At 44.9% G+C, this 24865-nt stretch overlaps 1 protein-coding gene across 2 annotated transcripts in view; it reads right to left on the reverse strand.

Annotated features, from left to right (window-relative positions):
* LOC146080828 (mediator of RNA polymerase II transcription subunit 1-like) overlaps positions 1-24865 on the reverse strand; it is a 141300-nt gene that overhangs the window by 24269 nt on the left and 92166 nt on the right. For both annotated transcript variants that reach the window (XM_083188505.1, XM_083188504.1), the window contains exons 9-13: positions 24263-24308; positions 15174-15213; positions 6765-6830; positions 6479-6587; positions 3407-3531 (exon numbers count right to left, since the gene is read on the reverse strand). In XM_083188505.1, coding sequence (XP_083044631.1) covers positions 3407-3531; positions 6479-6587; positions 6765-6830; positions 15174-15213; positions 24263-24308 — 386 coding nt within the window. The remainder of the gene's footprint in view (positions 1-3406; positions 3532-6478; positions 6588-6764; positions 6831-15173; positions 15214-24262; positions 24309-24865) is intronic.

Genomic DNA, 24865 nt, shown 5'->3' on the forward strand with positions numbered 1-24865 from the left:
AATGCGATGGGCGCCGTGCTAGGAAACAAGTACCCAAAATTCTACTGTCAACTATAGTCTCCCTGAAACTAGTTTTCAAAAGTAGGCAAGTATGCTTTGTAGCCTGATAACCCATATTACATTAGTGTGCAGGGGCGTAACTAGACATTCGTAGGCCCCATAGCAAAACTTTGTAAGGGCCCTCTATTTAGCAACTGATGGTAATAAATGTACATAGCATATATTAAACTTAGACTGTAGAGATGGTCCCCTTTCAGCTCTGGGACCCATAACAGCTGCACCCCTTGCACTGATGGTAGTTACGCCCTTGTTATTGTGCAAGGTTCCAATGCAACGATATCATTAACTAAATCTCCTTCTAAATGTAAGCATAGCTATTAACTGTTGTTCTGCCAGTTAACACATTTGAGGGAAAGCTTGTAAATAGATAAGTACTAACCAATCAGCTCTTTACTATAATTTTACAGGCGGTATTTGAAAAATGACAGATATGATCTGATTGGCTGGTACTTTATCACCACCCACTATGGAAAATAGACACCAAAATTATTTTCAAACACAGCCTGAAAATTATAGTAAGGAACCGATTGGTTAGTACTTTTATCTCTTTACAAGCTTTGATAAATCTCATCTCTTCCTGTTGCTAACAATTGTGGGTAACAACTCAAAGCTTTGTCTGGGAGGGGATCTGACTTAGTGCTAGGCGCATGAAATGGTTTGTGCCCATGACCCCAAAGCTATATGACAATGTCCCTTTTCAAATTCACACTTTTTCCCCCATTTTAACCTTAAGGACAGGGGTCCTCAAACTATTTTGCTCTGGGACCCCATTATACAACAAAAATAATTACAGGACCTCAGCAAGTTACTGCAGAAGGTTATCACATCACATGTGTAGTCATCACATACATGGCAGGGGTGCCGGACGGCTCCCCGACAGTCAGGATTCCGACAGTCGGAATTACTCCGACATCGGAATCCCGACTGCTCCCTCGTGGGGGTCCACGACCCCCATAGAGGGAGAATAAAATAGGTGGCGAGCGCAGCTTGCCACCGTGCCCGCAGCTTGGCGAGCGCAGCAAGCCCGCAAGGGGCTTCATTGTGCTCCCCACGCTGTGCAGTCGGGATTCCGAAGTCTGACTAATGACTGTCAGAATCCCGACTGTCGGGCTAATATACCACACCCCATGGCAGCACTGTGGAGGCACAACATGATGGGAGGAATCTGAAGTAACAGACAATGCAATAGATTTATCAGACTCATTGAATCATTGACGGAGATTAGAAAAGTCATCAGTCTGATTGTCAACAACATGGAGTCACGACCCTATGCCGAGATGGATGGGATCCATTTCGGGGTCAGGACCCACAGTTTGATAACCACTGCTTTAGGAGAATGCTAGGAGAGAGGTTTATAGGTTAATGCATCACATTGGTACATCTGGGTAGTATGGTAGAGGAGTCCATTAGGATATGCAAATGTGTTGTTTGCACTGGTCTCCTAATAAATGTTTATTTTAATTTTTTACTTTTTAAAAATCACCACAATCAAAAAGTAGTCCACTATTTTTTTTTCATGAATGGGAGATTTACCTGGTTTGGGGAAGTGGGCTCAAAATGTTTAGTCTTCTGCAAGAAGTCTCATTTTTGGCTGACACTTAGGGGGAAATTTACTAGGGAGTTCTATTTCACATGGGATGTTGCTGTGGGCAACCAATCGGAATCTACTTTGGGTGCACATACATTTTTTCTGCTAGCAACTCCTAAGGGGGGGGGGGGGTGGCTATATTTTTCCTGATGCACCCAATATTTTAGAAGGGTTTAGCCATGTAAAGCAGCGTGAAAAAGGAATGGGCACCCAGTGCTGGCATAATTACCAGATCTAAAGTGCTGGGCAATTGTGCATGATGTGGACATTTTTTATATTTGATTGGCTTGCTTAGAAGTAGATTACAAAATGGGAACTTGTGTAGTTTAACGGCGGCAGGGAAATCGCATGGCATGTGATCGCATACAAACGCGGCAATGTGATGGTACTTGTGTAGTTTCAAGTTTCCCCTGCCCACGGATCACATCGCACGCATATCGATGCGGTACATGTCCTCCTGACCTGTTCATGCCTCCACTATCCACGTCGGCGGAGTTGATGATATAAAGTGTGGCGAGTGCAGCGAGCCACCGAACTCCATGAGGGGACGCTGAAAATGAGCCTGTGGCATGCTCTGTGAGCCCCGTGAGGGCACGCAGAATACACAGCAAGTAATCCGCGTCTGCTCGCCACGCTTCGGGCTCGTTTTCATCGTACACGCACCACGCTTTGGGCTCGCAACATTTTTTTAAAGCAACTCCACGCAGACGTGGATAGTGGGGGTACGAACAGGTCGGGAGGACGCATATCGCGGGGCTCGCTGCACACGCCACGCTTCGGGGTGACGTGGATAGTGGGGGTGTGCTAAATTGCATTGCATTGAATGGCGTGCAATGCGATCCACGGGCAGGAGAACCTTGAAACTACACAAGTACCATCGCATGCAATGCGATTTCACTGCCGCTGTGAAACTACACAAAATGCATTCATAATGGCAGTCATGTTGTTGGTAAAATCAGGGTCTACTTTAATTCTGGGACACACCCATTTATGTGGTGTGAACATGAACGGTCCACACATACAAAAATGTGTCTAAATAGATTTGTGCACACATTAGACTAGCGCAGTGGTTCCCAACCCTGGTCCTCAAGTACCCCCAACAGTGCATGTTTTCCAAGTCACCCAGCAGGTGCACCAGGGTTGCCGACCCTCCCGGAATTTGTGGGAGTCTCCCGAAAATCGGGTCCCCCCTCCCGGCCCCCGGAAGGGTGGGCAACCCTCCCGGAATCAGGGGGACCCCCACTGAGCCCCCCCCCTGATCGCGGCATTTAAGTACTCTTGGGGGTACTTGAGGACCAGGATTGGGAACCACTGGACTAGCAGCTCCATCCTGCTGGAGAAGTTGTGGGAAAGGTAAGCATAAGTAAAATATATTAAAAGGACATGTGAAGTAATCTAGGAACTGATACATTCCTAAATATACTGTAATCATGAGGAGGCATATTTTTCAAAGGTACTGAAGCCTGGTACAAGGATACATGACGAGGAAGACAATGACGATGTCAGCAGCACTATGAAACCACGTCTCTATGCTTTTCTATTCCTGATTCAGAAACGCTGTTGTGTTTTGATGTAGACAAATCTTGATACATAGGACTCCCTATACCACAGATTTTATTGTAGTATTACATCAGAATTGTAAGCATATATTTAGCACAACATATCTCCATTTATAAACGAGGCCAGATATGAACAGATTCAGAATAACAGCTTTTTAGTTAATTTTATAAAAGGAGTGTGTTATAAAGAGCGTCATACCAGTTATAGTTTGAATCTTCTGAATCAAACACATCATGAAAGGTGCAGGAGGAGAAAAGGTTACAAAGAAGCAGGCCGGCAGTACCATGCTGGACTCTTCAGTGAGCTTTGAAAACCCATGGACTCTAAAGTACACAAACAAAGAAAGGTTTACAGAAATAGTAATAATTTGCGAAGAATTACATTTTGAGGCAGATTTATTAAGCTCAGTGAAGTGATAAAGTGGCTGGTTATAATGTAGCAGCCAATCAGCTCACCACTGTAATTTTTCAAAACCCAGTTTGTAACTTGACAGTTAGGAGCAGATTATCACCAGACCCTTTTTCGCTTCACCAGGCTTAATAAACCTGCCACTTTATATTGTAGCTCCAAGGATAGAATGTTTATTTGTGCATCTACTGCAGCCAGTACTGAGTGATTCAATATCTACAGTATGATGCTGTTCCTCACAGCAGGTAGTGATCATTACTTTGGTAAGAATCTTTCCTGTCTTCATTTTTTTTTTGTTAAAACAAGGACGCAGACATAGGCAAATCTAGGGGGTGGTCCGGGGGTGCACAGGACCACCCATTAGCCCATTTTGTAGCTGAGGGATGGGGCTTTCCAACGAGCCCAGCTCCGTGTATCTAGCCCCATGGGAACCGGAGATACTGCCAGGCAAAGCTGGAACGTTTTCCCTATATAACATGGGACCCGCTAATTCCGACCCGCACCCAGTTCAACAGCTGCCAGTTCCCCCTTCTGCATCACTGAAGCTCAAGGTTGATGTAATTCAAACCCAAATCGCCGGGCCTTCAATCTGATACCAGGCTGGATCCATATGGGTTAATGGTTCCAGGGATATTGAGGTTAAACCGTTTTTTTGTTTTTTTTTTTCATTTCTTAAATGTCATTTCATGACTGTTTATGTTCTTTGAGGGCAGATCTCTCTGGCACCAAACAGCCCAGTTTCACGGGACCAAAAATCATTCGAAGCCAACTCAAAAGTTCTTCAATATGATACTGGTCTCATGTAAATGGGTCAGTTGGTTCCGAAGATATAGCTTGTTGGTTAAATGGGTGTAGGGAGAGGGGAGTGTTTGTCTCTCCCCCTCACACCAGAAAATGCAGGGACTAGGCTGGTGTATAAGGGGTCAGCCTGGGAATGTCCCTGCATGATCCTGGTACCACATTCCCGGGTAAATCCCTGCATTTTCTGTTATGAAAGGGGTATTATTTCAAACAGCCGTGACCTGCAGTGCTCTGAATACAGCCGGGCAGCCCCCTGCTCTCTGCCCAGCTGTCAATGACTGTCACCCCTGCAGCTTCCGCTCCAATTCTTCTCCCCGCATTCACCTTAGCCCGCCCCCCTTTAATCATGTGGTGCCGGCGCCCGGTGTGCTCCCCCGACGTCACGCACAACAGCGCGCATAATATTTCAAATGTCCACTTGGCTAGAGGGGACACCAGGAGGGGAGTGGGAGCGTGCTCTGCGCTGCGCTCTGCTCCTCTCCCCATAGAAGCAGCTGCACCGCTCTCCATCTCTCCCTGCAACAGCAGCGAAGGCTCATATAAAAATTTACAGTAAGTGGCACTTTTGGGGGCATTGCTTAAGGGACGCTACAAGTGGCAGTATGTGGGGGCATTACGCATAATGTGTGGCTTAATGTGTAAGGGGCATTACGGTGTGCAGCATCATGTGTAAGCGGCATTATGTGTGCAGCATCATGTGTAATGGACATTATGTGTGCAGCATCATGTGTAATGGGTTCTATGGTGTGTGGCATCATGTGTAATTGGTACTATGGTGTGGGGCATCATGTGTAATGGATACTATGGTGTCATCAAGCAAGAACCCCCTAGCAATGAGCACGTAGGTAAGCAGCACTTATGTGGCAAATATGTCATGGGCATTACGGTTTGTTATATAGTATGTAATGGGCATCATGATGTGTGGCACAATGTGTAATGGGCATTATGGTGTGTGGCCTAATGTGTAATTGGCATTACGGCGTGTGGCATTATGTGTAATGGGTATTACGGAGTTTGCTAAAATGTGTAATGGGCATTACCGTGTATGGTCTCCTCCCTCCTCATAACCTCTTTTGATCCTCCTATCCTGCCTCCGTTCCCCTCCGTTCCTACTTATCCTATTGTATTTCGTTCGTCCACCCACCTATTTTTAGTATGTTAACTCTTATGAGTAGGGTCCTCCTTCCTCACGTACTCACCCTACCTCATTACCTCACCTGTGCTCCTGTCCTGTTCTTTCCTTCCTCTACTTCATCTTCAGTCTCCTCGACAATTTCCACACCTACTTCTGAACTGATGCTGATTTTAGTTCTACCAGCTATACCCCTATTTATACTGTATTTTTCAACACACTCTGTACGTTACCTTGTAATTTGTTTTTTTTGTTTGCTATGTACGGCGCTGCGGACACTTTGCGGCGCCTTATAAATAAACGTACTACTACTACTTGGTCTAAAGTGTAATACCACACCCCCTTTTTTGATGCCACGCCTCCTTTCCGTGGGGCCACGCCGCGCAAAGGTCCCCCTGCTGTCTAGTTCTGGGACCACCCATTACCATAATTCTAGATTCGCCTATGGACGCAGATGTGGGTAAAGCACAAGCTTAATTCATGCCATCACAGCCTCACCACACAATGCACAATCCAAAATGCAGCAAGAGTGTAGCGGCTATAAGGAAACCATTTGCAGTTGGCTGCATTATCACCTCACCTCCTACCACTTCCCTGTGGAAATATGTGGGATCCAGGAGGTGAACTACTCTCCTGGGCACCAAGGGAATGCAAATAAATTTGTAATCTCTAGGCAAGTAAAGTTTACCTGCAATATCCAGTTTTATACAATACTCATCTAGGGGTAGATGTATGAAGCAGTGATAAGGGAAGAAGTGATAAAGTACTTTATCACCGGCCAATCAACTCCTAACTGTCCCTTTTTAAACCCAGCCTGTTACTTAACAGTGAGGAGATGATTGGCCGGTGAAACACAAGGCACTTTATCACTGATTCATACATCTACCCCCTAGTTTTCTGCACAAGTCTAAATCCATGACACCATTTACCTGTTACCTTCTTCTGGGCTCTCAAGAAATAATGGAGTTACAGGAAGACGATACCAGTTCTTTGTGCCTGCAACGGTTATTGATGCATTAGATCCAACGATATGAGTGCCTGTTGGAGGATGGAAAAAAATATGTAATATTATTAAATACTATAGCAGTTTATAGTTACCTCCAAGTAAAATTATTAATTGCAATAATCAATTGCAACGTTCCCATTTTGACGTTACAATGGTTCTTGTTTTTAAAGAGCAGAGTAACACACACACACACACACACACACACTTACCTGGTTTTATATTTTGCTCCAAAATTTGGTATGGAGAAATATAGTACTCAATTTTCATTGGGGTACCTAAGAGAAAAGATATTCAATTTAATGGCAAGTAAACTGAATAAGAATAGCGGACTGTTCCACCTTAGATAAAAAAATAAAAAATAAAAGGAAGAAGAAGGTGCTCTACTGTGGCTCAATCCATTGCATATCCAAAATGATGTATACATGAAAAAATAAAACTAGCCTAATGGTTTATCCTCTGGGATATTGAGGATGCTTATTTATTTTGCACATTCTACAAAATAAATAGAATCTTGTTTGGTTGCTATGGGAAACATGCCATCTTCAATAGAACGCCCATTTTGGTGGGAGAGCCCGGAGGGTACCAATCCAATGCCGTTGTATTGTGAAGATCCAATACTCCCATTGACATGATGCTTAGGTCTCATTGTATGTGACAATTGCAATCCTTGCTCTATTACTTATGATACTTGGTGAAGGTGTCTGCTTTACCCCCTGTTTTAATTGGGTGTTCTATTGTTACTGTATACAAAAAATTTCGGTACTCTTTACCTAGAACGGCGCCCGCGATTGAAATCGCGGGCGTCGGGGGTAAAAATCGCGGTGATCGCGGTCATCGCGGGCATCGCGGGTAAATCGGGATGGCCGCGATGCCCGCGATCACCGCGATTTTCCCATAGGGAACAATGTTAAAACGGCAGATTGACCGCGATTTTACTGTTAAATGCCTCAATGGACCCGATTTGGGGCCAAATAGGCCAAATTAACCCTTAAATGTCCCCCCAAATTTTTAACGCCACCCCACGATCCACGCCAACCCGAAGCGTGGTGAGCGCAGCGAGCCCGCGAGGGGCGGCGGTACGCGTCCTCCGACCTTTTCATGCCCTACTATCCACTAGGGCGTGGTGTGAGAATATAATATTGCCCGAAGCGTGGCGAGCGCAGCGAGGGGACGCGGATACCTTCACAGGTAGACGCATCCCCTCGCGGGCTTCACAGGTGTCCGCATCGCCACGGACACCTGTGAAGCCCGCGAGGGGACGCGCATAACTGTGAAGGTATCCGCGTGCGCTCGCCACGCTTCGGGCTCGGTGGCTCGCTGCGCTCGCCACACTATTATATTCTCACACCACGCCGTAGTGGATAGTAGGGCATGAAAAGGTCGGAGGACGCGTACCGCCGCCCCTCGCGGGCTCGCTGCACTCGCCACGCTTCGGGTTGGCGTGGATCGTGGGGTGGCGTTAAAAATTAGGGGGGACATTTAAGGGTTAATGGGCTCTGTGGCCCATTTAACATTGATTCCTATGGCCAAATCGGGTGGATTGAGGCATTTAACAGTAAAATCGGGTCCATCGCGCCTTTTAACATTGATTCCTATGGGAAATCGGGAGCATCGCGTCGCGGGCATCGCGGGTACATTTATGGCCGGCCGCGACGCGACCGACACGATTTCCATGTTTAACATTGGTTTGGGAAATCGCGGGCATCGCGTCGGTCGCGTCGCGGCCACACATAAATGTACCCGCGATGCCCGCGACGGGCGCCGTACTAGGTAAAGAGTACCAAAATTTCAATAAAACAATATAGAATAAAAAATAAATAAAAAAAGAGAATGCCCATCTTAGTAAATTTACCTCATAGTGTGCTGAATTGGGTACATAGCAGCTATTTCTTTATTAATAGGCAGTTTGCTTTCAACGCTTTGCATCCTAGTGGCCCGCTACCTACGGTAATGTATTGTACTTTTTACTTATCCTAAAAAGTAGTAAGGGGCTATAAAAACAATGAAAAAAATATGTAAAAAGAAACCCCACAGAGTGGGATTAGCAGATATATAGTAAACTGAGTGATACTGGGAGGCAGAGGAGTATGGTAACACCTGCAACTGCACCTACTAGACTTCACAAATGGATTTGGGAATAAACCAGAGAAAATAAAGTTTTCCACATTTTGGACCTTATTCAGATCTGAGCTCAGTACAAATTTGTTTGGAAAATGGGCAAAACCATGTGCACTGCAGGTGGGGCAGATGTAACATGTGCAGAGAGAGTTAAATTTGGGGGTGTGCTGAAACCAAAATCTAAATTGCAGTGTAAAAATAATGCAGCCAGTATTTACCCTGCACAGAAACAAAATTACACACAGATGTAACTCTCTCTATACAGGTTACATCTGCCCCACTTGCAGTGCACATGGTTTTGCCCATTTTCCAAACAAATTTGTACTGAGCTTAGGTCTGAATAAGGCCCTTTGTGCATTTACATTGGCTCTTGCCACACCCCATGTATCTCTTGATTTTGCATCCTTTGGTACTTGTATATTAGCACGGCGACCACGATTTCCATCTTATACAATTAAAAATTGTATACCATTGTATATGGCATACAATGAGATGAGATGAGATACGATTTTAAATTGTATAAGCACACTAATGGGTGCTTTCAATGTTAATTGGCCCCCCTATAAGATTTTTAATTGTATAAGCACCCTAATGGGTGCTAACAATGTTAAATGCACCCCCACTATCAACGCCAACCTGAAGCGTGGCGAGGCGGTACGTGTCCTCCGACCTTTTCATACCCCCACTATCCATGTCGGCGTGGAGTTGATTTTATATAGTGTGGCGAGCGCAGCAAGCCACCGAGCGCAGCGAGCCCCGCGTTTTACTTTACATGTATTACGCGTCCGCTCGCGTCGCGGGCATCGCGGGTACATTTATGGCCGGCCGCGACGCGACCGACACGATTTCCATGTTTAACATTGGTTTGGGAAATCGCGGGCATCGCGTCGGTCGCGTCGCGGCCACACATAAATGTACCCGCGATGCCCGCGACGGGCGCCGTACTAGGTAAAGAGTACCAAAATTTCAATAAAACAATATAGAATAAAAAATAAATAAAAAAAGAGAATGCCCATCTTAGTAAATTTACCTCATAGTGTGCTGAATTGGGTACATAGCAGCTATTTCTTTATTAATAGGCAGTTTGCTTTCAACGCTTTGCATCCTAGTGGCCCGCTACCTACGGTAATGTATTGTACTTTTTACTTATCCTAAAAAGTAGTAAGGGGCTATAAAAACAATGAAAAAAATATGTAAAAAGAAACCCCACAGAGTGGGATTAGCAGATATATAGTAAACTGAGTGATACTGGGAGGCAGAGGAGTATGGTAACACCTGCAACTGCACCTACTAGACTTCACAAATGGATTTGGGAATAAACCAGAGAAAATAAAGTTTTCCACATTTTGGACCTTATTCAGATCTGAGCTCAGTACAAATTTGTTTGGAAAATGGGCAAAACCATGTGCACTGCAGGTGGGGCAGATGTAACATGTGCAGAGAGAGTTAAATTTGGGGGTGTGCTGAAACCAAAATCTAAATTGCAGTGTAAAAATAATGCAGCCAGTATTTACCCTGCACAGAAACAAAATTACACACAGATGTAACTCTCTCTATACATGTTACATCTGCCCCACTTGCAGTGCACATGGTTTTGCCCATTTTCCAAACAAATTTGTACTGAGCTTAGGTCTGAATAAGGCCCTTTGTGCATTTACATTGGCTCTTGCCACACCCCATGTATCTCTTGATTTTGCATCCTTTGGTACTTGTATATTAGCACGGCGACCACGATTTCCATCTTATACAATTAAAAATTGTATACCATTGTATATGGCATACAATGAGATGAGATGAGATACGATTTTAAATTGTATAAGCACACTAATGGGTGCTTTCAATGTTAATTGGCCCCCCTATAAGATTTTTAATTGTATAAGCACCCTAATGGGTGCTAACAATGTTAAATGCACCCCCACTATCAACGCCAACCTGAAGCGTGGCGAGGCGGTACGTGTCCTCCGACCTTTTCATACCCCCACTATCCATGTCGGCGTGGAGTTGATTTTATATAGTGTGGCGAGCGCAGCAAGCCACCGAGCGCAGCGAGCCCCGCGTTTTACTTTACATGTATTACGCGTCCGCTCGCGTCGCGGGCATCGCGGGTACATTTATGGCCGGCCGCGACGCGACCGACACGATTTCCATGTTTAACATTGGTTTGGGAAATCGCGGGCATCGCGTCGGTCGCGTCGCGGCCACACATAAATGTACCCGCGATGCCCGCGACGGGCGCCGTACTAGGTAAAGAGTACCAAAATTTCAATAAAACAATATAGAATAAAAAATAAATAAAAAAAGAGAATGCCCATCTTAGTAAATTTACCTCATAGTGTGCTGAATTGGGTACATAGCAGCTATTTCTTTATTAATAGGCAGTTTGCTTTCAACGCTTTGCATCCTAGTGGCCCGCTACCTACGGTAATGTATTGTACTTTTTACTTATCCTAAAAAGTAGTAAGGGGCTATAAAAACAATGAAAAAAATATGTAAAAAGAAACCCCACAGAGTGGGATTAGCAGATATATAGTAAACTGAGTGATACTGGGAGGCAGAGGAGTATGGTAACACCTGCAACTGCACCTACTAGACTTCACAAATGGATTTGGGAATAAACCAGAGAAAATAAAGTTTTCCACATTTTGGACCTTATTCAGATCTGAGCTCAGTACAAATTTGTTTGGAAAATGGGCAAAACCATGTGCACTGCAGGTGGGGCAGATGTAACATGTGCAGAGAGAGTTAAATTTGGGGGTGTGCTGAAACCAAAATCTAAATTGCAGTGTAAAAATAATGCAGCCAGTATTTACCCTGCACAGAAACAAAATTACACACAGATGTAACTCTCTCTATACATGTTACATCTGCCCCACTTGCAGTGCACATGGTTTTGCCCATTTTCCAAACAAATTTGTACTGAGCTTAGGTCTGAATAAGGCCCTTTGTGCATTTACATTGGCTCTTGCCACACCCCATGTATCTCTTGATTTTGCATCCTTTGGTACTTGTATATTAGCACGGCGACCACGATTTCCATCTTATACAATTAAAAATTGTATACCATTGTATATGGCATACAATGAGATGAGATGAGATACGATTTTAAATTGTATAAGCACACTAATGGGTGCTTTCAATGTTAATTGGCCCCCCTATAAGATTTTTAATTGTATAAGCACCCTAATGGGTGCTAACAATGTTAAATGCACCCCCACTATCAACGCCAACCTGAAGCGTGGCGAGGCGGTACGTGTCCTCCGACCTTTTCATACCCCCACTATCCATGTCGGCGTGGAGTTGATTTTATATAGTGTGGCGAGCGCAGCAAGCCACCGAGCGCAGCGAGCCCCGCGTTTTACTTTACATGTATTACGCGTCCGCTCGCCACGCTTCGGGCTCGGTGGCTCGCTGCGCTCGCCACACTATATAAAATCAGAAAAAGAATTTTGGCTAAGTCCTGCGCTGCGGGTGGTTTGACCTACCTAATCCGTAATATAGCACGGACTATCACACCTCATTAACTGCTGCTGTTCTGTGGGGGGTAGCTCAATTCCCCAAGTTGATTACCAGAAAAAACACAAAGTAGAACTGCGCAGTGAAGGGGGAAATAGTACATGCAATTTATTTATGTACCAATAAAAAACACATATAAAACATACACAGAAAATTAAAACACAATTTATGAAAATGAGTAAACAAAAAAATACAATGATATTACATAAAAAGGGGGGGGGGGGTTAATATAAAAAGATTTTTGCACAACCGGTTGTGTCGAATTAATAGGTTTAAAACCAAATAGATTTTGCTTCCCTTTAGCTTATCACGGTCACATTAGTATGTTAGTTGTGATTAGAATACTGGTTAGGTAACAGTCTTTGTATGGATTAGTAAATATAACTGTCCAGGTTTTAGTGTCTGGCCAGACAGTATTGCATTAGGGGTACCTTACAGCTGCCACCTGTAATTCCTCCGGTCTCCCAGTGGATGGTGCTGAATCACCTGTCTTGGTCCAACTATATCTGGAGTCACCTTCAGGCTGGTGGGCTGATAGTAAGCCTATATGGGTTCCCCTATGGTGCAGAAAGAATTTTTTGTAAGTACCCAACGCGTTTCCCCGCCTCCGGTAACGGTCTCAGCGGCTTTCTCAAGGAAAAAAAGGAAGGGTAGCAAAATCTATTTGGTTTTAAACCTATTAATTCGACACAACCGGTTGTGCAAAAATCTTTTTATATTAACCCCCCCCCCCCTTTTTATGTAATATCATTGTATTTTTTTGTTTTCTCATTTTCATAAATTGTGTTTTAATTTTCTGTGTATGTTTTATATGTGTTTTTTATTGGTACATAAATAAATTGCATGTACTATTTCCCCCTTCACTGCGCAGTTCTACTTTGTGTTTTTTTCTGGCTATATAAAATCAACTCCACGTCGACATGGATAGTGGGGGTATGAAAAGGTCGGAGGACGCGTACCGCTGCACTCGCCACGCTTCGGGTTGGCATAGATAGTGGGGGTGGCGTGGGGGTGCATTTAACATTGTAAGCACCCATTAGGGTTCTTATACAATTAAAAATCTTATAGGGGGGCCAATTAACATTGAAAGCACCCATTAGTGTGCTTATACAATTTAAAATCGTATCTCATCTCATCTCATTGTATGCCATATACAATTTTAAATTGTATAAGTTCGGGTCCCATCGCATCGCATCTCATCTCATTGCATACCATATTAAGCCTTACGGTATGCAATGCGATGGGCGCCGTGATAATACACAAGTACCCATCCTTTTATTTCCCCCCCTTTAGATCATAGTTCCTGTAATATATTTATAGAAAAGTATTCTACAGTACTTCCAGTTCCAACATTATTTACAATTTTTATTTTTGAATGTATTTTAGGTAGAATAATTCTAGCAGCAATTTAGTGCAGTGTAATATATTGTATACTAGGGATGTGTACAAGCCACTTTTCGCGTTTTGGGTTCTGATGACCTTCAGGTTTTGGGTTCTACTGGGTTTTCCCAAAACACCCCCTCAACGTTTTGGCTTCAGATTTAAAAATGCTCCTACGCTATTATTAACCTCAATAACATTCCCATCCACCCATTTCCAGTCTATTCTAAACTGCGGACACCTCACAATATTGAATTTAGGGCAAAAGGTATCACCGAGGTAGCTGGATAACTATGCTAAGGCACACAATTGGGCTGCACAATCACGTGGATCATCTAGGAGTGGCACTGCAGCGGCAAAGAGATGGCAGTTTTAAAAACTAGTCCCCACAAAGCACAGAATAGTAAAAAAAGGTGCAAGATGGAATTGTCCTTGGGCCCTCCCATCCCCCCAAAAGTTGCGGAAATAGAACATGCACACTTTAACAAACCAATCATTTCAGCGACAGGGCCTACAAAACTATGGCTGAAATGATTGGTTTGTTTGTGCCCCCACACAAAAAAGCAATTCATCTCTCCCTGTATAAACTGGATCTACAGAGTGTCGGTCACTCGTCATCCTCCTCCTCTGATTCCTTGCCCCTTCAGTGTGTACTTCCTCATCCTCACAGATCACCAATTGGTCCCCGCTGGACTCCACAATCACAGGTCCCTCTATAATCTCTGGAGGCAATTGCTGGTCTTCATGAAGAATTGATAATTCATCTTTATGAACACCATCTTCTCCACATTTTGTGGAAGCAACCTCCTTAGCCGCTCACTGACCAGGTTCCCCGCTGCACTAAAAACTCTTTCGGGGGGTACACACTGGAGGGGGACAACTCAGATAAAATAAAGTCAGTTTGTACAGGGAAGAAAAATACATGTACACTCGCTAGAAACAATGTATAAAATAGGTTTTGCAATTTATTTACATAGTTACATAGTTACATAGTAGATAAGGCTGAATAAAGACTTGCGTCCATCTAGTTCAACCTACGTTTTAATAGCTTATCCCTTGTAAAAGACAGAATATGGTTCTTATTAGTACCCCTGGATATTTTTATCCAATAAATGCTTGTCCAACCTTATTTTGAACGTATTTATTGTATCTGCCAACACCACCTCTCCAGGAAGAGAGTTCCAAAGTTTGACTGCTCTGACCGTAAAGAAATTTTTTCTTTTGAGGGAACGAAATTTTCTTTCCTCTAATCTAAATTCATGCCCTCGTGTCCTAGTTTCCTTTCTTGCAGTAAAAAGAGTGCTTGAGAGTTCCTTATATTGGCCCCTGATATATTTGTACATGTTGAGCATGTCCCCCCTTAAACGTCTCTTCTCTAGTGTAAATAGTCCTAGCTTGCTTAATCTCTCCTCATAGCTTAAATTCTCCATTCCCCTAATTTATTTAAACAGATGTGAATCTCACTGGCCAGTGATACTGATCGATATTAAAAAACGAATATGTATATATTAATAATAGCTAAACATCGATACAAAATAAAATAAAAGAAGCTGCTAACACCTTACAGGAGGCAGAGAAACGCATAATTTGACTACAAGCTACCTCACCATTCTCTCTGGAGCTCCAGAACGTGATCCCCCAACCTGCCTGCAAGAAAAGCATGTACAGGTTGAGTATCCGTTATCCGAAATGCTCGGGACCACGAGCATTCCGGATAAGGTAATATTTTTTTTTTAGCCATACTTACCTGTCCCTGGTGGGTCCCTGATGGTCCCTCGGCATCCATGGAGTCCTCCGGCGTCCACCAGCACCGTCTCCGGCGTCTCCAGCGGTCCCAGGAGTGCTTTGCGCAAGTTCCCAGGCGCGCCAGTGACTTCACCGGCGTGCGCGCGCACTCGCGCAAAGCACTCCTGGGACCGCTGGAGACGCTGGAGAGGATGCTGAAGGCCTGCTATGGACGCTGGAGGACTTGGTAAGTATTAAAAGAGGGTTAGGGGGGGAAAAGAAAACAAAAAAAAAATTGAATTATTCCAAAAAAAAACACGGTTTTTGGAATAATTCGGATACGGGATGCCCGACCTGTACTGTCAAACTTCCATTCAGCACTGTAATTACAAGTAGCTTGACAACTAGCAGCCAGCCATTATTGGGATCCTTTTATATACATTTTTTAAAGGAATAAATGTTTCTTGGGTTTTTTTTTTTTTTTTGGTACTTGTTTAGTTTCACGGCGGCAGCATGGCCGCCGGCTACTTCCGGGTTGTGCGCTCGGCAATCTATCTAAAATAAAAGTAACTTAACTCCATGCCAATGTGGATAGTTCATACCCCCACTATCCACGTTGGCATGGAGTTGATTTTAAATAGCGTAACGAGACACCGAGCCCGCAGCGTGGGCGAGTGAAGCGACACCGCAATGGGACTCAGACGCACAGCCATGCTGCCGCCGTGAAACTAAAGTAGTAACTTATTTGTTTTTACTTTTTCTCTATAATCGCATACCAACCAGTGGTTGGGTGTTGTCTGGCCAGACAGTGGACTGTATAGAATTCTCCTGTGCAGTAAACAGTGTCCTTTAAAAACGGCCGACATATTGTCGACAGGAAGGATCCAATAATACCTGGATACAATCCATCCAACGGAGGCCACAAATTAACAAAATCTCAAGCCATTTTGTATTTTTTTTTTATTGTTTATTTTTTCTTTTATTTGGTATCGATGTTTAGCTATTATTAATATATACATATTGGTTTTTTAATATCAATCAGTATCACTGGCCAGTGAGAATCACATCTGTTTAAATAAATTGCAAAACATATTTTACACATTGTTTCTAGCGCGTGTAAATGTATTTTTCTTCTTTGTTATTATATTGGGAATAGGCATTTCCCTCCCACGCTGCCTGAACCTTATACGCATGGGAGACATTTTTTAGACTGAATATCTTTCTATTTTTTCCAGTATGTACCAACTAACCACTAATTAGTGGAACTAGTAGTACTTTGAGTTAACAGGATTAAGCGCCGGTTCCCACCCTTCAGTCCCAGTTTGTACAGGGGCCTCCAAACTGCCTTTTTTCCTGCCACTACAGGTATGGACGGTCTGACATGTTTACTTGGATGCTGTCACCAAAGTAATCCCTCCACCATTTTTTCAATGGTGACAGCATCCAATGCAACAGTAGACACGTCAGCAATCATTGCCAGGTCCTTTAGACCGGACCAGATGTCCAAACTCCCTCCTGCCGGCCCTGCATCCTTGCCAGCGGGTTGTGTGAGAAATCGCAGCTGTTTCTTCACAGCCACAGGTGTGAGAGAAAATGAAGGAGGAGCTGTGGCTGTGTCATGGTCTGCTTCAGATGACAATCTCCTGACCAGGTCTTTGTTTCCGGCGGACACAGGTCTACAAAGGTGCAAAGACACAACATACACTTTAAACAGAGGATCGAGCACGGTGGCCAGAATGTATTCCTCTGACTTTAATAGACTAACCACCCTCATATCCTGGCGAAGTGTATGGAGGGCTTCAATCCACAAGAGCTACATGGTTTGCAGAATCGCAGCCTGATCAGAGGAATCACCTGACAACCTGGAAGTGTTGGAATGGACTTCACGCATGGCAAATTCAAACGGCTGGAGAACCTTGCACAAGACGGCAATTAGCCTGCACTGCGCTTGAGTCAAGTGCATCCCCGCTCATCTGCCTATGTCGTAGGTGGCCATGTAGGCTTGAATAGTCTTTTGCTGCTCCTCCATCCTCTGCAGCATATAGGGTGGAGTTCCAGCGTGTCACCACCTCTTGTTTAAGAGGATGGCAGGGCAGGTTGAGGAGTTTTAGCTGCCGCTCCAGCCTTCGGCAGGCAGTGGCAAGTGTGTCTGAAAAGCACCGCAAGCATCTCCTGTCACTTCTGATGAAATGCTGCACCAACAAATTTATTGTGGACGCAAAAACATGGCACGTGCTGGAATTGTGTAATGCCCGCACAATGTTACTGCCATTGTCCGACACCACAAATCCCCAGGAGAGTTTAAGGGGGGTATGCAATGTGTGTCGACCTCCTGCAGCCATCTCCCGACGGGGGAGATGGCTGCTGGGTCTATTCAATGCTGTCTTCCCCGACAGCATTGAACAGGGGTTCTCCGCAGAACGAGCCCGACATCACAAGCTGTAGGAGTCCTGGAGAGATGCGCCTGTGGATGTTATCCGGCGGCCTGGTGGGTACCTCTGGCCATTTGCCGTGAATAGTTACCGATGACGACTGTGGGGAGCGGCTCACATGGAAGGAGAAGCCGGACGGTAAATCAGCTGGTTGATAGAACAATTAACTGTATGTTGCTGTATTAACACATTACCGCTTTTCAAATCTTCTACGCATGGAATATCCACATGTGAACTAACCTGCTGGATTGTTATATTTTTAAGCTATATTTGATTTTATATGTATTGCAATTCTTTCACAGTTTTTTTTCTCTAGAAAAAAAAAAAAAAAAAACTTTACAGTGTGTCCAGTGTACATTTTATTCAGCAAGGTGCATGTATATATCCATCTAGCACCGCATGGTATTGTATCCAATTCTATTTTTCTAAATTTGTGTGAGTTCCAGCAAAACTCACAATAACACTTGCAGCAGCAAGTGATCTGTATATACAGAGATATACATTAACCCTAAAGCGCCAGAATTAGTAGTTTGAGAAGCGGGGTTCTTCCCACTCATATTCTACAACTCCTACTTTTTTTTATGACAGTGACATTGCCTGCAGGACTCCCACCAATCCATATCGAGGAGGAAATTGACAAGCGAGTTGCTGGTGTGCTTTTCAGGCACTTGGCTACCCCATGAGGACCAAGGGATTTAGGTGTCCCTGCTGATGGTCCTAGCCACAATTTCTGAACTAAACAATTATTTATGAAGTGTCTTCAGGTGACGTATAAGGGAGGATGTCCCTAGGTAAGCAAGATCCTTACCGCTGCTTATTTGAGCTTTACATAAGCTAAATATGGCAATTCATTTGTTGTCCGGCTTTGGATAAAAAAAAAAAAATACAGAACGAAGAGGTGGATTTATTGGTCCTCTGTCCAGGCATGACGATGGGCTTTTTCATCCCATGGAAAACAACTGTTTCCACCCCTGGTGCCTCATTTAAGCAAACCACGTCAGCATCCTCCTAGTCAACTTCCTCCTCAGAGCCAGCTACAATCAATATCCTCCTCCTGGTGTACAACATTGACACCTTCATTATTAAAATCTGGAACTAGACTGTGGGTGATCCATTCAACATATGCAGAGGGCGTACTGCAAATGGTGAAAGGAGCCACCTCTTCCCGTACAGTGATGGGAAGATCAGGCATCACAACCACCGACACCCTTGGATTCTCTTCGGGGATTTGTGATTGTGATTTGTAGGTAGGTACTGGTAGGCAGGGCCCCAGCAGACTAGAATTAAAATATATTAGGTAGGTAGTAGTACTGGTAGGCACTGGCAGGGCACCAGCAGACTGGAATTTATCACAGCAGTAGGTAATAGCTAGGCAATGGGATTGGCACCAGCGGACTGGAATAATACACAGTAGGTAAGTGGGTAAGGAGGTAGTGGCTGCCACTAGGCAGTGCAGGCCCTAGCAGCACCAGTGGACTATACAGCAGAGGCAGGCCCAAGCCAGGGCCGTCTCAACAATACAGTGGGCCCCAGGGAAAAATAATTTGAGCCCCTCCTCCTCACAACTCCCCCTCCACCCGCCTGTGCAGCAGCAGCGGTGGGTGGCATGGTCAGTCCAGGCAGTGGCGAATCAGAGACCTTGATGTAGCGCTATATGCCGCCGGGCACGCCGCTGCCTCCACACCGGCTGGGACCTGCCTCCACCCGGATTGCTACATCACTTCCAGCCCCCCTGCTGCCCGGATCCCCAGTCGTCCTTGCAATGGTGATCCCACTGAGCAGAGAGGAGACAGTACACAGCAGCACACGAGGCCACAGAAGAGACAGTACACAGCAGCAGCAGCACACCCTTTCCCACCCTGCTCCTAGACTGGAGTGAAGATGGCAGCGCGGGAGGCGCAATTTAAGGGTTTCCAGATCTCGCGAGAATCCAACGCCGGGCAATAACATTTTGCCCGCGCGCCCGGATCAGAGTCAGGTGGGAAGCTCTAAGCGCCACTTGGATTTCTACCATTCCTGCGGGCTCGGATCTGGGAAATACTACTCTACTGTATACAGCTTCTGCTGTCACTGTGCTGGGCTGAATTCTTTTTTACACACTGCCACCTGTGGGCTGTGGTGAGAAGGTTTCACTCCCCTCCCAGCTGAATCCCCACCCTATTCACTTCTCTAACTGGTCTTTGCTTCTCTTGCCTTGGCAATCAGAAATTAAGAGGGTCATCCAATATGAGAGCATATGGTAGCATGCCTTCTATCATAACCTATTCCAAGAGATATTTTGGGAGCATCCTGAATTTGGCACATAATCACCACAACAAATTATACAGCACTTATTAGGTCCCTAAAGAAGAGCATAGTCCCCATTAGACTCTGCACCTCAGGTTATGAAGCTGCGGTGTCAATGGATGAAACAATCATGGACATGGAGGCCAGTGGTTTGAAACAAACCCAGGTACTACAGCCCCATCTCCAGCTTGTGTTGGATATCTTCAGAGCTATTCATGCCTACTGTATCATGGGCATACTGTAGGTGTGCGCACATTGAGTGTTAGGGGTGCACAGGCACCCCCTAATGCTGTGCCTACCCTTATGAACACCTCTGCTGCTAACAATACCAGCAAAAGACTTTTGCTTTTTAAAACTGTATTCCATTAAAATAAGCACCTATCAATCAATAATGTGTGTTTGCATTGTTAATTATACTAGACCATTGTCATATCACTACATACCTGCGTCATCCATATATGTTTATGACTGTATTTGCCTGTACTGTTACACAGAATAATTAGAAGATTAAAACTGAAATAGGCAGATTCTGGTGTGGCTGAGATATATTGTAGCCAGTGCCAATCGATGATGGTAGACACGCCTAATTGGTGGTGTTAGACATGACCAATAGAGGGAGCTATGCTCACCCCTTTGATGGTGCACCCCCTAATAAAATGTGCTGCGCACGCCTATGATCATGGGCCACATCTAGGTCTCAGGCTGGTTACACACAAAGATTTCCATTCAGTCTTGTGGAAACAAAAATTCTGGTAATAAATGGGAGAAAATCAACCATTTACTCCCAAACACTGGAAAACAAACAATGGTCACTCAGACAAATTGGGTTAAGCCATTTGATTTAAAAAATGTATCTGTAAAATTATAATTTTTATACATTTTCCAGCATTTGGAAGCAAATTCTTTGTTGTTATTTGCCTCCATACATTGGCAGCATTTTGTTTTCACCTGACTGACTGTACAGCAGGGACGTGCAGTCAGGGGAGGCAGGGGAGGCAGTGCCTACCCTGTCATTAGTGATAGCCATAACAAAGTAATACAAAGAATATACTTAGGACACATATTATGTGTCATAAGTATCTGCTTTATATTAATCTATTAATTTTAACACCATAATGTGTTGTTTTACTGTTATGGAGGCACCTAGAGCAGTGCCTCCAGCTGTTAATGTTAAGGTTCGAGAACAAGGGGCGGGCAGCGGGCTGGGCTAAGAATTAGGCTGCAAAATCCCATTAAAAAACCCTCTAGAAGCGGCACCTATAGCGGTGCCTCGGGGACAGGGACATGCTTTGAAAGCACGCCCCTGTCAGTGAAGCAGCTTGCGATTGGTTATCAAAGCAGAAGCAACCCAGCTGCACTGGGTACAGACATCCACCCCCCCCCCCTTTCCCAGCTGCACGGACCTCCACATTCCACCCCCCCGCTGGCTGCACGGACACCCACATCTCTCCCTTCTCCCCTGGCTTGTGCGTGATGAAATCTCCCCCTCACCTCCTTCCCCATCCGGCATGTGAACAGACCACCGCGCCCCCCCCCCCCTCTTCCTCACCCGGGGGCTGCACAGACACCCGGCATGCGCATCATGAAAGTAACCCCCGCACCCCCTTCCCCACCCGCCGGCTGAATGGACACCTCTGCTGTGTCCGGCATGTGAACAGACTGCCGCGCCCCCCCCCCCCTCTTCTTCACCCGGCGGCTGCACAGACACCCGGCATGCGCATCATGAAAGTAACCCCCTTCCCCACCCGCCGGCTGAATGGACACCTCTGCTGTGTCCAAGCATGGGGGCCGTTGTCAGCAGCTACACGCAGGGACATACAGCCCAGGGACGTGCAGTCAGGGGAGGCAGGGGAGGCAGTGCCTACCCTGTCATTAGTGATAGCCATAACAAAGTAATACAAAGAATATACTTAGGACACATATTATGTGTCATAAGTATCTGCTTTATATTAATCTATTAATTTTAACACCATAATGTGTTGTTTTACTGTTATGGAGGCACCTAGAGCAGTGCCTCCAGCTGTTAATGTTAAGGTTCGAGAACAAGGGGCGGGCAGCGGGCTGGGCTAAGAATTAGGCTGCAAAATCCCATTAAAAAACCCTCTAGAAGCGGCACCTATAGCGGTGCCTCGGGGACAGGGACATGCTTTGAAAGCACGCCCCTGTCAGTGAAGCAGCTTGCGATTGGTTATCAAAGCAGAAGCAACCCAGCTGCACTGGGTACAGACATCCACCCCCCCCCCTTTCCCAGCTGCACGGACCTCCACATTCCACCCCCCCCCCGCTGGCTGCACGGACACCCACATCTCTCCCTTCTCCCCTGGCTTGTGCGTGATGAAATCTCCCCCTCACCTCCTTCCCCATCCGGCATGTGAACAGACCACCGCGCCCCCCCCCCCCCCTCTTCCTCACCCGGCGGCTGCACAGACACCCGGCATGCGCATCATGAAAGTAACCCCCGCACCCCCTTCCCCACCCGCCGGCTGAATGGACACCTCTGCTGTGTCCGGCATGTGAACAGACTGCCGCGCCCCCCCCCCCCCCTCTTCTTCACCCGGCGGCTGCACAGACACCCGGCATGCGCATCATGAAAGTAACCCCCTTCCCCACCCGCCGGCTGAATGGACACCTCTGCTGTGTCCAAGCATGGGGGCCGTTGTCAGCAGCTACACGCAGGGACATACAGCCGGAGAACTGAGGAGCCATCCATGCCCGGAGCCTGAGCCTGAGATGTAAGCGACAGCCTCAGGACAGGGACTGGCCAGATCGGACAAAGCCAGAGATGGAAATTTAGCAGCAGGTACCGGTTAGTGGTAGTCGGGGAGGGGGGCAGTCAATGTGCGGAGGGGGGCAGAAGAGCAAATGCTTGCTGTTGGCAGCGAAGATCACTGCAGGGTGGGGGCCGGGGGATATGTGTAAGGGGCATTCTGCATAGAACGACCTTTAATAATGTGGGGCATATGTAAAGGGAATTATGTGTATATGTGAATTTAATAATGTGGGGCGCGCATATGTGTATGGGGCATTATATGTCATGTGTATAAGGGCATTAATAATGTGGGTCATATGTGTATGGGGCATTATATGTCATGTGTATAAGGGCATTAATAATGTGGGTCATTTGTGTATGGGGCATTAATAAATGTGGGACATATGTGTATGGGGCATTATGTGTCGTGTATAAGGGCATTAATAATGTGGGGCATATGTGTATGGGGCATTATGTGTCGTGTATAAGGGCATTAATAATATGGGGCATATATGTACGGGGCAATTTTGTGTACATGCTATAAAAAAAGTGGGTCATACAGTAGGTATAACGGGCATTGTGGGAGAAAGAGCATTAATAATGTGTAGCAAACAGTTTGTGTATGGGGGAATTATTTGTATTAGAGGATTAATAAAGTGTGGCATAATGTGTAAAATGCATTAATAAGGTGTGCCATACTGTATGTGTAAGGGCCTTTATTGTAAGGCAATATATGTATAAGGACATTACTAATGTGTGACATTCTCTGCATATGGTGTATTACTGCTGCATACTGGGTACGACTGTGGAGGTTCAGCGCAGTGGCATAACTACCACAGGTGCAGGGGATGTGGCTGCTATGGCACCCTTGATGTGTGTAGGACCCTCCAGTGCCTCACCAACCACTGATCTCACCGCACGTCACTGCTGGACAGAAGTCTTTGGGTGTGTACCCAGCTTTAGTCTCAGCCTAAACTCAGACAAAAGCTCTGATGGACAGATGACTGGATGGAGCTGCAGTTCCCTCAGCACTCACAGTGCCTCGCATCTGCTACATATAATAAAACTCAGGGTTGAGGTTGTACATATAAAAAAAAAACAAAAAAAACTATACTTCTAGGGACTGTTTATAAACTATAAAAATAAAATTAAAAAAGGTTTCTGAATTTGTCTGTTCTTTGCAGCACCATGCAAAAACTATTGCATGAATTTTGATAAACATTTTCACTATTGCTCAGTGACCAATAACAGACATCCATGGACAAATGCTAGCATATTACACAAACGCATAAATACACACGGCCACACACTACAATACAGTTTGCATTTGCTCCTGAGTATGTATACCTGTAGTATAGAAAATACTGTACAATATTGGCCCATTTCAAGAAAGAATAATAAAATGAAAAAGTGAACACCATATTGTAATATGATTTTTTTTTTAAATGGAAATAAATAGTACAAATATACATATACCTCCAGATCTGGGAGTAACACAACCTACTTTTCCATGTAGAATTGCCATCACCCTATCCTTATCAGCTGTAGGTCTGGCAAAACATACAAACATTAGAATGTTAGTATTAAATTAAAGTTACACGAGTATACATGTTTATATTATATCCCTCAACATGATCCTTTTCAGGAGGGACAATGTTCTGTTATTTGACTTCTCTCTTAATGTATGATTGCCATCACCTTTCTTATCAATCAACCGGTTTAGCACAGGTTATGGCAATCCCCTTGCCTTAACCCTTTGCGTGCCAATTGAATTTGTCCAAATTGGTGTGAAAAATGTCAAACATTTTTATTTATCATAATGACCTGTAATGTTTACTTGATATAGGAAATAAAAAATTTTTTACACATTTTTTATTTGAATTTATATAAACAAATGCGAGAGACGCTGGCATTTCAACCTAATATTTTGCATCTCTCAGAGATATTGGCACTCATATTTTGCACGTCACTCAAAGGCTTAAGAGAGAAGTCCAGGAAAAGAGCATCGTGTCCCTCCTGGAATGGGTCACGTTGGGAGGTATGCTTAAGCTCAGGTGACTTAACTCAGACTTTAGTCCGTTTAAACCTGCAAACGAAACCAAAGAAT

This window comes from Crinia signifera, chromosome 5 (genome assembly GCF_055691185.1).
Source record: "Crinia signifera chromosome 5, ASM5569118v1, whole genome shotgun sequence".
NCBI lineage: Eukaryota > Metazoa > Chordata > Amphibia > Anura > Myobatrachidae > Crinia > Crinia signifera.